This window comes from Capra hircus, chromosome 20 (assembly GCF_001704415.2).
Source record: "Capra hircus breed San Clemente chromosome 20, ASM170441v1, whole genome shotgun sequence".
Lineage (NCBI taxonomy): Eukaryota > Metazoa > Chordata > Mammalia > Artiodactyla > Bovidae > Capra > Capra hircus.
The window spans coordinates 2,936,157-2,950,211 of NC_030827.1; the positions used below are offsets into that span (position 1 = coordinate 2,936,157).

At 39.1% G+C, this 14,055-nt stretch overlaps 1 protein-coding gene across 1 annotated transcript in view; it reads left to right on the forward strand.

Annotated features, from left to right (window-relative positions):
* Window positions 1–14,055, forward strand: part of RANBP17 (RAN binding protein 17) — a 356,127-nt gene that overhangs the window by 83,190 nt on the left and 258,882 nt on the right. Inside the window, exon 13 of the mRNA XM_018065634.1 lies at window positions 2,172–2,277. Coding sequence (XP_017921123.1) covers window positions 2,172–2,277 — 106 coding nt within the window. The remainder of the gene's footprint in view (window positions 1–2,171; window positions 2,278–14,055) is intronic.

Sequence of the window (14,055 nt, forward strand, 5' to 3'; positions counted from 1 at the left end):
AGGTAATACCAAGTATTGGCAAGGATTTGGAGAAGCTGGGCTTTCATACTTTGCTGGTGGGAAGGTAAAATGATATAGCTGCTTTGGAAAGTAGTTTGGTAGTTCCTCAGAATGTTTTTTTTTTTTTCCTCAGAATGTTAAAACACAGGTTTCATATGACCCACCAATTCCAATTCTTGATATGAATCCCAACTCTTGATATGAAGAGACATGAAAACATATCTACATTAAAAACTCTATGCAAATGTTCATAGAAGCATTATTTACAAAGCCAAAATGTGAAAACAGCCCAAGTGTCTATCAATTTTTGAATGGGTAAACAAAATGTGATATACCCCAAAAATGGAATGTTATTTGAACATAAAAATGATTGAAATCCCAATGCAAGAAGCTGTAACATGGTTCATCCTTACATGTTATACTAAGCGAAAGAAGATAGTCACACAGATCACACTGTGTGAGTTCATCCATATGAAATAGAATGGGAAAAATCTAAGGAGACATAAAGTAGATTAGTGGTTGCCTGGTTTCTTAGGGCTGTGGGGGTGCAGAGTGGTGCAGAATAAGATTTCAAGAGGGATGGATAAGTTCTAAAGCTAGAATGTGGTGGTGATTGTATGACCCTGTGAATTCTTTCAAAAACAGTGAGTCATATACTTTAAGTGGTATGTGAATTACATTTCAGTGAAGTTGTTTAGGTGTTCAAGTGATTGTAGTTTCCTAGTAGAACAAAGGATTGTTGGGAGTTGGAAGATTCATCTTTGTAGATAATTAAAGTTGTTACCAGTTATGATAAAAATAATGCTGGAAAGAGTGACAGTGGACCAGCAACCAACATATTCAAAAGATAAGAAGGAACTCGAAGTAGAGTGATCGTTGCAATATGAAAGGTAATTTGGTACTATGAGGACATCAGATGTAAAGCGGAGTGCTTTTACAGTGGAGAGGGAGAATGTTCTGGAAGTAAAAGCGAGGAACATCAACTGAACGGCTGGGTTTGAGGCCCAAGAGGTGCAAAAAAAATCAGCTGCCACTTGAGAGGGTCCACAGAAGTGAGGTCGTCAAAGGAGAGCATTCTGTAGTTAATAGGCTTTAATATTGATAATAAAACACATGTCAAGTGCATATTGGTAACTTGTTATCAGTTTCCTACATGGGCCTTTTTTCTGTTAACTTTTTTTGCCCACTAATTTTACATTTCTTGAAGCTTGAGTTTGTTTTTATAAATTACTTGATCAGGGTAGAGTTCTGTTTTTACATTGCTAATATAAAGGTTGCATACTTAGTCAGTTATGATTTATTCATGGTTTTGTGATAGATTAAGGGGATGTGGATACTTGCCAGGTAAGATTTTTTTTAAATTTCTCTTTTGAAAAATAATTGATTTGTTGTTAATTGCTCATAAAGATCTCAAAAATCTTGGAGAATTTGAGATATAGATGAGTGACTCTAAAGATGTAATGTGTCTAAACAAGAATTACTCCATAACTACCTTCATTTCTAAAGTCAGTTTTGGCTGCCCCAAAGATCTGTGGGAACTGTAGGTGTTGCCCTTTGCGCCACTCTTGTAAAGTCATTTAGTCCTTCGCTGCTACTCCCCATGAAGTTAATTTGGTCATCAAACAATGTAATTTGCATAGTAAAAGTTTTGTATTTTTAAAATACAAAGGGAGTAAATTTATTACCATCTGTTATCTTCCAAGCCTGGGTAGTATTAAAAATGATGAGACTGGTACTATCATGACATGGACTGTTCAAAAAACCACTGGTCATTGGATCATAGTTATACTTACTAACAGCCCTTGATGTTGACATTACATTTGGTGTTTTGTTATCAAATTTATGTTCATCAAGTCTTCATGGTAGATATTATTTTCTCCAGTTTGCAAATGAAAATCCTAAAGAGGTAAGTAGCTTATGTAAAATCACATAGCATATTGGTAGAGCTGGGATTCATAGTTGTTTCAGGTTCTTAAATATGATGTAAACTCTTCTACTGCCTTGATGAACTTTATGAAAACCAACTCTTCACTCTGTGTTAGGTAGGAACTAAGTTCACAGTTTTATCACTAGGTTGGAAGAAATTTTGCTTATTTTAGAATATTCTGAAAAATAAGCTTTGTTTCTATCTAAACTTTGTTTCTTTCTAAACTCTTCTTTTTATGTATTAGGACGTCTTGCCTGGCTGGTATACTTAGTTGGAACAGTTGTTGGAGGAAGATTAACATATACCAGTACAGATGAACATGATGCTATGGATGGAGAATTATCCTGTCGGTAAGTAGTAGCCATATAATTTACAGAAGTTTCCTAAGTACTTAGAAATTTAGTTTTTGAGCTAGTACTATGAGCTCAAGCATTTTGGACTAGGCCTTTTAGGGAAGGTATTATTTTCCTTTCTATTGATGAGAAGACCAGGGCTTAGAGCTTAAGTGATTTGTAGGAGTCATATCAATGATAAATAGTACAGTCAAATATATTCATTGAATATATGAATATGAGTGAATTTATATGAATACATGAATATGAGTGAACTGGTTTTCCATATATTGTACTTCATCTTTAATAGTGTATTTCTTTTAGAATTGATGTACTTGTGTGTTTTTGGCTCGTCGCTGCATGGACTTGTTTCTAGTTGCAGCGAAGGGGGGTGCTCTTTAGTTGTGGTGGGTGGGTTCTCGTGGTGGTGGCCCCTCTCCCCGCACAGCACAGGCTCTAGGGGGCACATGCTTCAGTAGTTGTGGCACGTGGCCAATTGCAGCTCCCTGGCTCTAGAGTGCAGGCTCAGTAGTTGTGGCACACAGACTTTGTTGCTCTGCGTCATGTAGGATCTTCCTGGATCAGGGATTGAACCTGTGTCTCCTGCATTGGCAAGCAGATTCTTTACCACTGAGCCACAGGGAGGCCCCAATATCTTTCTGTATAACAAAATAATACATATTTTTCTGAATGCTTTATAAAGTTTCAAATAAAAAGTTACATATTAATTTGAAGATAACTACTGTCATTTGGTAAAGATCTTTGAGTCTTTTTAATTGATATTTGAAAGTTATATATACTACATGTGTATTTTTCAACTTTTTTAAACAAAAATTGTATTACACTTAAATATTGTAAACGAAAATGGGGATACTAGTACTGATAATTAATAATAACCCAGGAGAAAGGAGTAGTGACCCCACAAGAGACTGAGCCAGGTTGCTGTGAGTGTCTAGGAGTCTCCAGCAGAGGCGTGGGTTGGCGGTGGCCCGCTCTAGTGTCAGGGGCACTGAGTGCTGCAGTATGTGCACGGGACATTTTGAAGGAGGTCACTGTTATCTTCATTCAGTTCAGTTCAGTTCAATTGCTTAGCTGGGTTCAACTCTGCAGACCCCATGGACTGTAGTACACCAGGCTTCCCTATCCTTCACTAGCTCCCGGAGCTTGCTCAAACTCATGTCCATCTAGTCGGTGATGCCATCCAACCATCTCATCCTCTGTCGTCCCCTTCTCCTCCTTCCTGCAATCTTTTCCCAGCATCAAGGTCTTTCCAGCGACTCAGTTCTTTGCATCAGGTGGCCAAAGTATTGGAGTTTCAGCTTCAGCATCAGTCCTTCCAGTGAATATTCAGGACTGATTTCCTTTAGGATGGACTAGTTTGATCTCCTTGTAGTTCAAGGGACTTCATTACCTCCACCATAGTGTGGTCTCAGGTCAAAGAAAAGGGAGGGAACAGAGCCCCACCCATCAAGAGAAATTTGGATTAAAGATTTACTGAGCATGGCCCCGTCCATTAGAACAAGACCCAGTTTCCCCCTCAGTCAGTCTCTCCCATCAGGAAGCTTCCATAAGCCTCTTACCATTATTTATCAGACAGGAGAAGGCAATGGCAACCCACTTCAGTACTCTTGCCTGGAAAATCCCATGGACAGAGGAGCCTGGTAGGCTGCCATCCATGGGGTTGCATAGAGTTGGACACTACTGAAGCGACTTAGCAGCAGTAGCATTATCCATCAGAGGGTACATAATCACACGAACCTCCATCCATAGTTCTTCAGGCACTCTAAAACCACAATCACAGGAAACAAATCAAATTGATCACAAGGACCACAGCCTTGTCTCGCTCAGTGAAACTATGAGCCATGCCGTATAGGACCACCCAGGACAGACGGGTCATGGTGGAGAGTTCTGATAAAATGTGGTCCACTAGACAAGGGAATGGGAAACCGCTTCAGTATTCTTGCCTTGAGAACCCCATGAACAACATGAAAAGGCAAAAAGACATGACACTGAAAGGTAAGCTCTCCAGGTTGGTAGGTACCCAGTATGCTACTGGATGTTGAGTGGAGAAGTAACTCCAGAAAGAATGAACAGACAGAGCAAAAGTGAAAACAGTGCCCAGCTGTGGGTGTGGCTGGTGATGCAGGTAAGCTCCGATACTCCAGCACCGCAAAGAGCAATACTGCATAGGGACCTGGAGTGTTAGGCCCGCGAGTCAGGGTAAACTGGAAGTGGCCAAACAGGAGACGGCAAGAGCAAACGTCAACATTTTAGGAGTCAGTGAACTAAAAGGGGCTGGAATGGGTGAATTTAATTCAGTTGATCATTGTACCTACTACTGTGGGCTAGAATCCCTTAGAAGAAATGGAGTAGCCCTCACAGTCAAGAGACTCCGAAATGCAGTACTTGGGTACAGTCTCAAAAATGACAGAATGATCTCTGTTTGTTTCCAAGGCAGACCATTCAGTATCAGAGTAATCCCAAGTCTATGCCCCTACCAGTAATCCTAAAGAAGCTGAAATTAAATGGTTCTATGAAAATCTACGAGACCTTCTAGAATTAACAGCCAAAGAAGATATTCTATTTATCATAGAGGATTGGAGTGCAAAAGTAGGAAGTCAAGAGATACCTGGAGTAACAGGCAGATTTGGCCTAGGAGTACTAAATTAAGCAGGGCAAAGGCTAACAAGTTTTGCCAAGAGAGCGCACTTGTCATAGCAAACACCCTCTTCCAACAACACAAGAGAAGACTCTACACATGGACATCACCAGATGGTCAATACTGAAATCAGATTGATTATATTCTTTGTAGCCAAAGAAGCTCTATACAGTTAGCAAAAACAAGACCAGGAGCTGACTGTGGCTCAGATCATGAACTCCTTATTGCCAAATTCAGACTTAAATTGAAGAAAATGGGGAAAACCACTAGACCATTCAGGTATGACCTAAATCAAATCCCTTATGACTATACAGTGGAAGTGAGAAATAGATTTATGGGACTAGATCTGATAGAGTGTCTGATGAAGTATGGATGGAGGTTCATGACATTGTACAGAAGACAGGGATCAAGACCATCCCCAAGAAAAAGAAATGCAAAAAGGCAAAATGGTTGTCTGAGGAGGCCTTACAAACAGCTGAGAAAAGAAGAGAAGCTAAAGGCAAAGGAGAAAAGGAAAGATATACCCATTTGAATGCCGAGTTGGGAAGAATAGCAAGGAGAGATAAGAAAGCCTTCCTCAGTGATCAATGCAAAGAAATAGAGGGAAACAATAGAATGGGAAAGACTAGAGATCTCTTCAAGAAAGTGGTATCTCGAGATACCAAGGCAACATTTCATGCACAGATGGGCACAATAAAGGACAGAAATGGTATGCACCTAAAGGAGCAGAAGATATTAAGAAGAGGTGGCAAGAATACACAGAAGTATACAAAAATGATCTTCATGACCCAGATAACCATGATGGTGTGATCGCTCACCTTGAGCCAGATATCCTGGATTGTGAAGTCAAGTGGGCCTTAGGAAGCATCACTAGGAACAAAGCTAGTGGAGGTAATGGAATTCCAGCTGAGCTATTTCAAATCCTAAAAGATGATGCTGTGAAAGTGCTGCACTCAATATGCCAGCAAATCTGGAAAACACAGCAGTGGCCACAGGACTGGCAAAAGTCAGTTTTCATTCCATTCCCAAAGAAAGACAATGCCAACGAATGCTCAAACTACTGCACAATTGCACTCATCTCACATGCTAGCAAAGTAATGCTCAAAGATTGAAGGCAGGAGGAGAAGACGACGAGAGAGGATGAGATGGTTGGATGGCATCACTGACTCGATGGACATGAATTTGAGCAAACTTTGGGAGTTGGTGATGGACAGGGAAGCGTGGTGTACTACGGTCTATGGGGTAGCAAAGAGTCAGACACTGAACTGAACTGAACTGAGTACTAATGATAGTATCTAATTCATTTTGGGCCGTTGGAAGGATTAAATGAGTTAATAATTTTAAAGTGCTTAGGACAATACCTGGGAAATAGCAAGCACTGTTTTACCAAAAGAAACTCTAGAACAATTATTTTTTTAAAAATCAAACATTATATTATGAACATTTTACCTGGACATTAAGTAAAAAATGAAGTAGAAATTGTTAGTTGCTCAATATTCTAAGCTATACTGTAAATACCCTTGCTTTGGGAATTTTAGCTTGTTTCTCAGTTTTTCCTTATAACAAAGGTGAATATTCTTTTAACTGTATCTTTATGTAGATCAAGATAATTTTATTAGAGTTATATCTTAAAAGCTGAGTAGCTGGTTGAATAGTATATATATAGCACTTTAAAGGCTCGGTACACATCACCACATTGCCTTCTGGAAAAGTACCAGTCTCTCCTCTGAACCCAAAGGCTATGAGAGGTTATGATTTTTTTCTGCAGTTGAACACTAGGTGGTAGGATTATTATCTTTTCCAACTAAGTTCTCATTTTTTTGTATTTCCTTGTTTAGAAGTGGTATCAAACATTCTTTTCTATTGCTTTTCTTGCCATTTCTATTTTTCTTTGTGCTTTTTTATTATATTTAGATTGTACCATTCATTTGGTTTTCTTTTAGATTATCTTTCCTAATTTATTTACAATTACTCAATATATATCAGTATATATCAAAGATTATAATATTTTGCTATTCATTTTGAATATGTCTTCTGTATATATTTTAATGTTTTAGAAATTTATTTTTTACTGGCTTTAAAATGTTTATATTCCTGGAGAAGGCAGTGGCTACCTACTCTAGTATTTTTACCTAGAGAATTCCATGGACAGAGGAGAGAGAGCCTGGCGGGGTACAGTCCATCGGATTGCAAAGAGTTGGACACGACTGAGAGGCTAAGCACACAAAATATTTATATATTCAAATCTGAATTTTTTTCTTTCATATTTTTAAAACATTAATTCATTAATTTGGCTGTGTCAGGTCTTAGTTGTGGCATGAAGGACTTTCAGTTGCATCATGCGAACTCTTAGTTGTACCATGTGGGGTCTAAGTTCCCTGACCATGGACCAAATCCAGACCCTGTATTGGAAGCATGGAATCTTAGCCGCTGGGCCACTAAGGAAGTCCCTATCATATAGTTTTAATGCTCATATTGAGGAAGGTTGTTCCATGCCTGGATAATAAAAATATTCACCTATATTTTTTCCTGGTTCCTATACAATTTCAGCTTTTTATATTTAATTTTTAATATATTCAACATATATTTTGTTTTATATGCTTTTTTGAATGTTTCTAAGGTATTAGCCAGTCAGTGTCAAGTCCGCTCTCTGCCAACTTAAAATGCCATTTAAATGTTACTCAGAATTCTTATGTCTCTTTCTATGTGTTTCATTCTTTTCCACTGATCTTAGAAGTCTCTTAGTATATCATTATTACCCTACTGAAGTCTTTAGTATTCTCCCTAATTATTATTTTTTATATATTCTTAAGTGTTTAATACATTTGTTGCCATTTTGAATAGAAATTTCTCATTTCATACCATTTATAACCTTTAAGCTATCTCATTTAAAACTATCTCAATTTGAATCTGAATAGAAAGTAAATATTTTAGTTTTTCCTACGATTCATTATTTCTAATATGAAACCACTTTAAAATATGAATAGGGACATTCTCAAAATGATTTAATTTTAAACCAAGTGAATAATTTGCTTCTGTACCATATTTTATTATAACATGACATTTATTTATTTATTTATTTAACATGACATATTTAGTAAAGTGGGAATTAAGTATAATTTTGGTATAATTATTTTGATTATTTTTTAAAGTTTTCATCATCAAACAGAAAGTTACCCAGTGGTACTATTTCCCTAAATATATATATGTATATATATAACAGGAAATAAACAAAAGTGTGTATTTGTCAAGTAGAAAATTTTAATTTTTTTCTTTAGACAGCAAACATATTTATTTAGCTTTAAATAAGATTTGTTTTGTGTTTAGCATGTATTCTCTAGAAAACAAAGCCTAAGGTGAAGTTTATCAGCTAATGTTTTGGGGAATGGGGAAAAGGCTACATTTTCAGGGAAGACGTAAGGAAGGAAAAGTGAGTGAGAAAATGAGAGAAAACAAATAGAATTAATACTCATTTTTCAGAGATTCCATTTTTGCACATTTATACACTTGCTAAAATTTGTTTGTTAACCACCAAATCAATACTTATGCCAGTGACTGCAGTCGTGAAATTAAGACACTTACTCCTTAGAAGGAAAGCTATGACAGACCTGGACAGCATATTAAAAGGCAGAGACGTCAGTTTGCTGACAAAGATCCATATAGTCAAAGCTGTGGTTTTTCTAGTAGTCATGTGTGGATATGAGAGTTGGACCATAAAGAAGGATAAACACCGAAAAATTGATGCTTTCAGATTGTGGTGCTGGAGAAGTCTCTTGAGAGTCGCTTGGGCAGCAAGAACATCAAATCAGTCCATCCTAAAGGAAATCAGCTCTGGGTATTCATTGAAAGGACTCCAGTACTTTGGCCAACTGATGCAAAGAGCCAACTTTTCTCATTGGAAAAGACCCTGATGCTGATAATAGCTTACAGTTAACGGTGTCAGATTTGTGATCTCCAAAGAAGATTTAGCTTTGGGACCAGGGACCAGGCTTGGTCACTCAAGAGCTTTTGTGTAGCAGGGTTTTATTAAAGTATGATAAGGGACAAGGGAAACTTCTGACATAGACATCAGAAGGAGGACATGGACTAGCTCCCTCGCTAGTCTAAGCAAGGGAGCTATATACTTTTTCAATTGGCTATTCAGTTCAGTTCAGTTCAGTCGCTCAGTCGTGTCTGACTCTTTGAGACCCCATGAATCGCAGCACGCCAGGCCTCCCTGTCCATCACCAACTCCCAGAGTTTACTCAGACTCATGTCCATCGAGTCTGTGATGCCATCCAGCCATCTCATCCTCGGTCGTCCCCTTCTCCTCCTGCCCCCAATTCTTCCCAGCATCAGAGTATTTTCTGATGAGTCAACTCTTTGCATGAGGTGGCCAAAGTACTGGAGCTTCAGCTTTAGCATCATTCCTTCCAAAGAACACCCAGGGCTGATCTCCTTCAGAATGGACTGGTTGGATCTCCTTGCAATCCAAGGGTCTCTCAAGAGTCTTCTCCAACACCACAGTTCAAAAGCATCAATTCTTCGGCACTCAGCCTTCTTCACAGTCCAACTCTCACATCCATACATGACCACTGGAAAAACCATAGCCTTGACTAGATGGACCTTTGTTGGCAAAGTAATGTCTCTGCTTTTGAATATGCTATCTAGGTTGATCATAACTTTTCTTCCAAGGAGTAAACGTCTTTTAATTTCATGGCTGCAGTCACGATCTGCTGTGATTTTGGAGCCCCCCAAAATAAAGTATGACACTGTTTCCACTGTTTCCCCATCTATTTCCCATGAAGTGATGGGACCAGATGCCATGATCTTCGTTTCTGAATGTTCAGCTTTAAGCCAACTTTTTCACTCTCCACTTTTACTTGCATCAAGAGGCTTTTTAGTTCCTCTTCACTTTCTGCCATAAGGGTGGTGTCATCTGCATATCTGAGGTTATTGATATTTCTCCTGGCAATCTTGATTCCAGCTTGTGTTTCTTGCAGCCCAGCATCTCTCATGATGTACTCTGCATATAAGTTAAATAAGCAGGGTGACTATATACAGCCTTGATGTACTCTTTTTCCTATTTGGAACCAGTCTGTTGTTCCATGTCCAGTTCTAACTGTTGCTTCCTGACCTGCATATAGGTTTCTCAAGAGGCAGGTCAGGTGGTCTGGTATTCCCATCTCTTTCAGAATTTTCCACAGTTTATTGTGATCCACAGTCAAAGGCTTTGGCATAGTCAATAAAGCAGAAATAGATGTTTTTCTGGAACTCTCTTGCTTTTTCCATGATCCAGTGGATGTTGGCAATTTGATCTCTGATTCCTCTGCCTTTTCTAAATCCAACTTAAACATCTGGAAGTTCACAGTTCACGTATTGCTGAAGCCTGGCTTGGAGAATTTTGAGCATTACTTTACTAGCGTGTGAGGATGAGTGCAATTGTGTGGTAGTTTGAGCATTCTTTGGCATTGCCTTTCTTTGGGATTGGAATGAAAACTGACCTTTTCCAGTCCTGTGGCCACTGCTGAGTTTTCCAAGTTTGCTGGCATATTGAGTGCAGCACTTTCACAGCATCATCTTTCAGGATTTGAAATAGCTCAACTGGAATGCCATCACCTCCACTAGCCTTGTTCGTAGTGATGCTTTCTAAGGCCTACTTGACTTAACATTCCAGGATGTCTGGCTCTAGAAGAGTGATCACACCATCATGATTATCTTGGTCGTGAAGATCTTTTTTGTACAGTTCTTCGGTGTATTCTTGCCACCTCTTCTTAATATCTTCTGCTTCTGTTAGGTCCAGACCATTTCTGTCCTTTATTGAGCCCATCTTTGCATGAAATGTTCCCTTAGTATCTCTAATTTTCTTGAACAGATCTCTCGTCTTTCCCATTCTGTTTTTTACCTCTATTTCTTTGCATTGATCGCTGAAGAAGGCTTTTTTATCTCTTTTGCTATTCTTTGGAAGTCTGCATTCAGATGCTTATATCTTTCCTTTTCTCCTTTGCTTTTTGCTTCTCTTCTTTTCACAGCTATTTGTAAGGCCTCCCCAGACAGCCATTTTGCTTTTTTGCATTTCTTGTCTATGGGGATGGTCTTGATCCATGTCTCCTGTACAGTGTCACAAACCTCAGTCCATAGTTCATCAGGCACTCAATCTATCAGATCTAGGCCCTTAAATCTATTTCTCACTTCCACTGTATAATCATAAGGGATTTGATTTAGGTCATACCTGAATGGTCTAGTGGTTTTCCCTACTTTCTTCAATTTGAGTCTGAATTTGGTAATAAGGAGTTCATGATCTGAGCCACAGTTAGCTCCCGGTCTTGTTTTTGTTGACTGTATAGAGCTTCTCCATCTTTGGCTGCAAAGAATATAATCAATCTGATTTCGGTGTTGACCATCTGGTGATGTCCATGTGTAGACTCTTCTCTTGTGTTGTTGGATGAGGGTGTTTGCTATGACCAGTGCATTTCCCTTGCAAAACTTTATTAGTCTTTGCCCTCCTTCATTCCACATTCCAAGGCCAAATTTGCCCATTACTCCAGGTGTTTCTTGACTTCCTGCTTTTGCATTCCAGTCCCCTATAATGAAAAGGACATCTTTTTTGGGTGTTAGTTCTAAAAGGTCTTGTAGGTCTTCATAGAACCATTCAACTTCAGCTTCTTCAGTGTTACTGGTTGGGGCATAGACTTGGATTACTGTGATATTAAATGGTTTGCCTTGGAAATGAACAGAGGGCACCCCAAGACAGGCGGGTCATGGTGGAGAGGTCTGACAGAATATGGTCCACTGGAGAAGGGAATGGCAAACCACTTCAGTATTCTTGCCTTGAGAACCCCATGAACAGTATGAAAAGGCAAAATGATAGGATACGAAAAAGGAACTGCCCAGGTCAGTAGGTGCCCAATATGCTACTGGAGATCCGTGGAGAAATAACTCCAGAAAGAATGAAGGGATGGAGCCAAAGCAAAAACAATACCGTGGATGTGACTGGTGATAAAAGCAAGGTCAGATGCTGTAAAGAGCAATATTGCATAGGAACCTGGAATGTCAGGTCCATGAATCAAGGCAAATTGGAAGGGGTCAAACAAGAGATGGCAAGAGTGAACATCGACATGCTAGCAATCAGCAAACTAAAATGGACTGGAATGGGTAAATTTAACTCAGATGACCATTATATCTACTACTGTGGGCAGGAATCCCTTAGAAGAAATGGAGTAGCCATCATGGTCAACAAGAGAGTCCGAAATGTAGTACTTGGATGCAATCTCAAAAACGACGGAATGATCTCTGTTCGTTTCCAAGGCAAACCTTTCAGTATCACAGTAATCCAAGTCTATGCCCCAACCAGTAACGCTGAAGAAGCTGAAGTTGAACGGTTCTATGTAGACCTATAAGATCTTTTAGAACTAATACTCAAAAAAGATGTCCTTTTCATTATAGGGGACTGGAATGCAAAAGTAGGAAGTCAAGAAACACTTGGAGTGACAGGCAAATTTGGCCTTGGAATATGGAATGAAGCAGGGCAGAGACTAATAGAGTTTTGCGAAGAAAATGCACTGGTCATAGCAAACGCCTCTTCCAACAATACAAGAGAAGAGTCTACACATGGACATCACCAGATGGTCAACACCGAAATCAGATTGGTTATATTCTTTGCAGCCAAAGATAGAGAAGCTCTATACAGTCAACAAAACAAGACCAGGAGCTGACTATGGCTCAGATCATGAACTCCTTATTACCAAATTCAGACTTAAATTGAAGAAAGTAGGTAAAACTCCTAGACCATTCAGATATGAACTAAATCATATTCCTTATGATTATACAGTGGAAGTGAGAAATAGATTTAAGGGCCTAGATCTGATAGATAGAGTGCCTGATGAACTATGGACTGAGGTTCGTGACATTGTACAGGAGACAGGGATCAAGGCCATTCCATGGAAAAGAAATGCAAAAAAGCAAAATGGCTGTCTGGGGAGGCCTTACAAATAGCTGTGAAAAAAAGAGAAGCGAAAAGCAAAGGAGAAAAGGAAAGATATCAGCATCTGAATGCAGAGTTCCAAAGAATAGCAAGAAATCAGAAAGCCTTCCTCTGAGATCAGTGCAAAGAAATAGAGGAAAAGAACAGAACGGGAGAGACTAGAGATCTGTTCAAGAAAATTAGAGATACCAAGGGAATATTTCATGCAAAGATGGGCTCAATAAAGGACAGAAGTGGTATGGACCTAACAGAAGCGGAAGATTTTAAGAAGAGATGGCAAGAATACACAGAAGAACTGTACAAAAGATCTTCATGACCCAGATAATCACGATGGTGTGATCACTCACCTAGAGCTAGACATCCTGGAATGTGAAGAAGTCAAGTGAGCCTTAGAAAGCACTACAAACAAAGCTAGCAGAGGTGATGGCATTCCAGTTGAGCTATTTCAAATCCTGAAAGATGATGCTGTTGAAGTGCTACACTCAATATGCTAGGCACATTTAGAAAACTCAGCAGTGGCCACAGGACTGGAAAAGGTCAGTTTTCATTCCAATCCCAAACCAAGTTAAATCATAATTAAAATTAAAAGTTACGTTATGTCCATAGTTACATCAGTCCATCTTAGGATAGTTAGATGTCATCAGATAAAGAAGAGACGTCACATAGAATTGTTGTTGGTCAAGGCATTCGCAAAGTTGAAGAAAGTCCTTTCCTTGAAGTGGAGAAACCCACCATGTTATGCCTTCAATTGATGAGGAAGTTGAAAAGCTGAGAGCTAAGTCACATAGTTAGTTCTAAGGCTTCAAGATCTGTGATGATATCTCTGCACAAAAACTGTCTGTCATTGAGATAATCCCTTTTTTTTGGTTATTATTATTTTTTTTTACTTTGCAATATTGTATTGGTTTTGCCACATATCAGCATGAATCCGCCACGGGTGTACACGTGTTCCCGATCCCGAACACCCCTCCCACCTCCCCCACCCGACACCATCCCTCGGGTCATCCCAGTGCACCAGCCCCAAGCATCCTGCAAATACATTTGAATCAGTTCTAATGAGGTAGATGAAACTGGAGATAATCCCATTTTTGGAGGGGCAGTTTGAGCCCTCATAAATGTATGGGTTAAACTTTAAACCAGCTGTCTTTATTTCCTGAATTAGCTTACACAGATG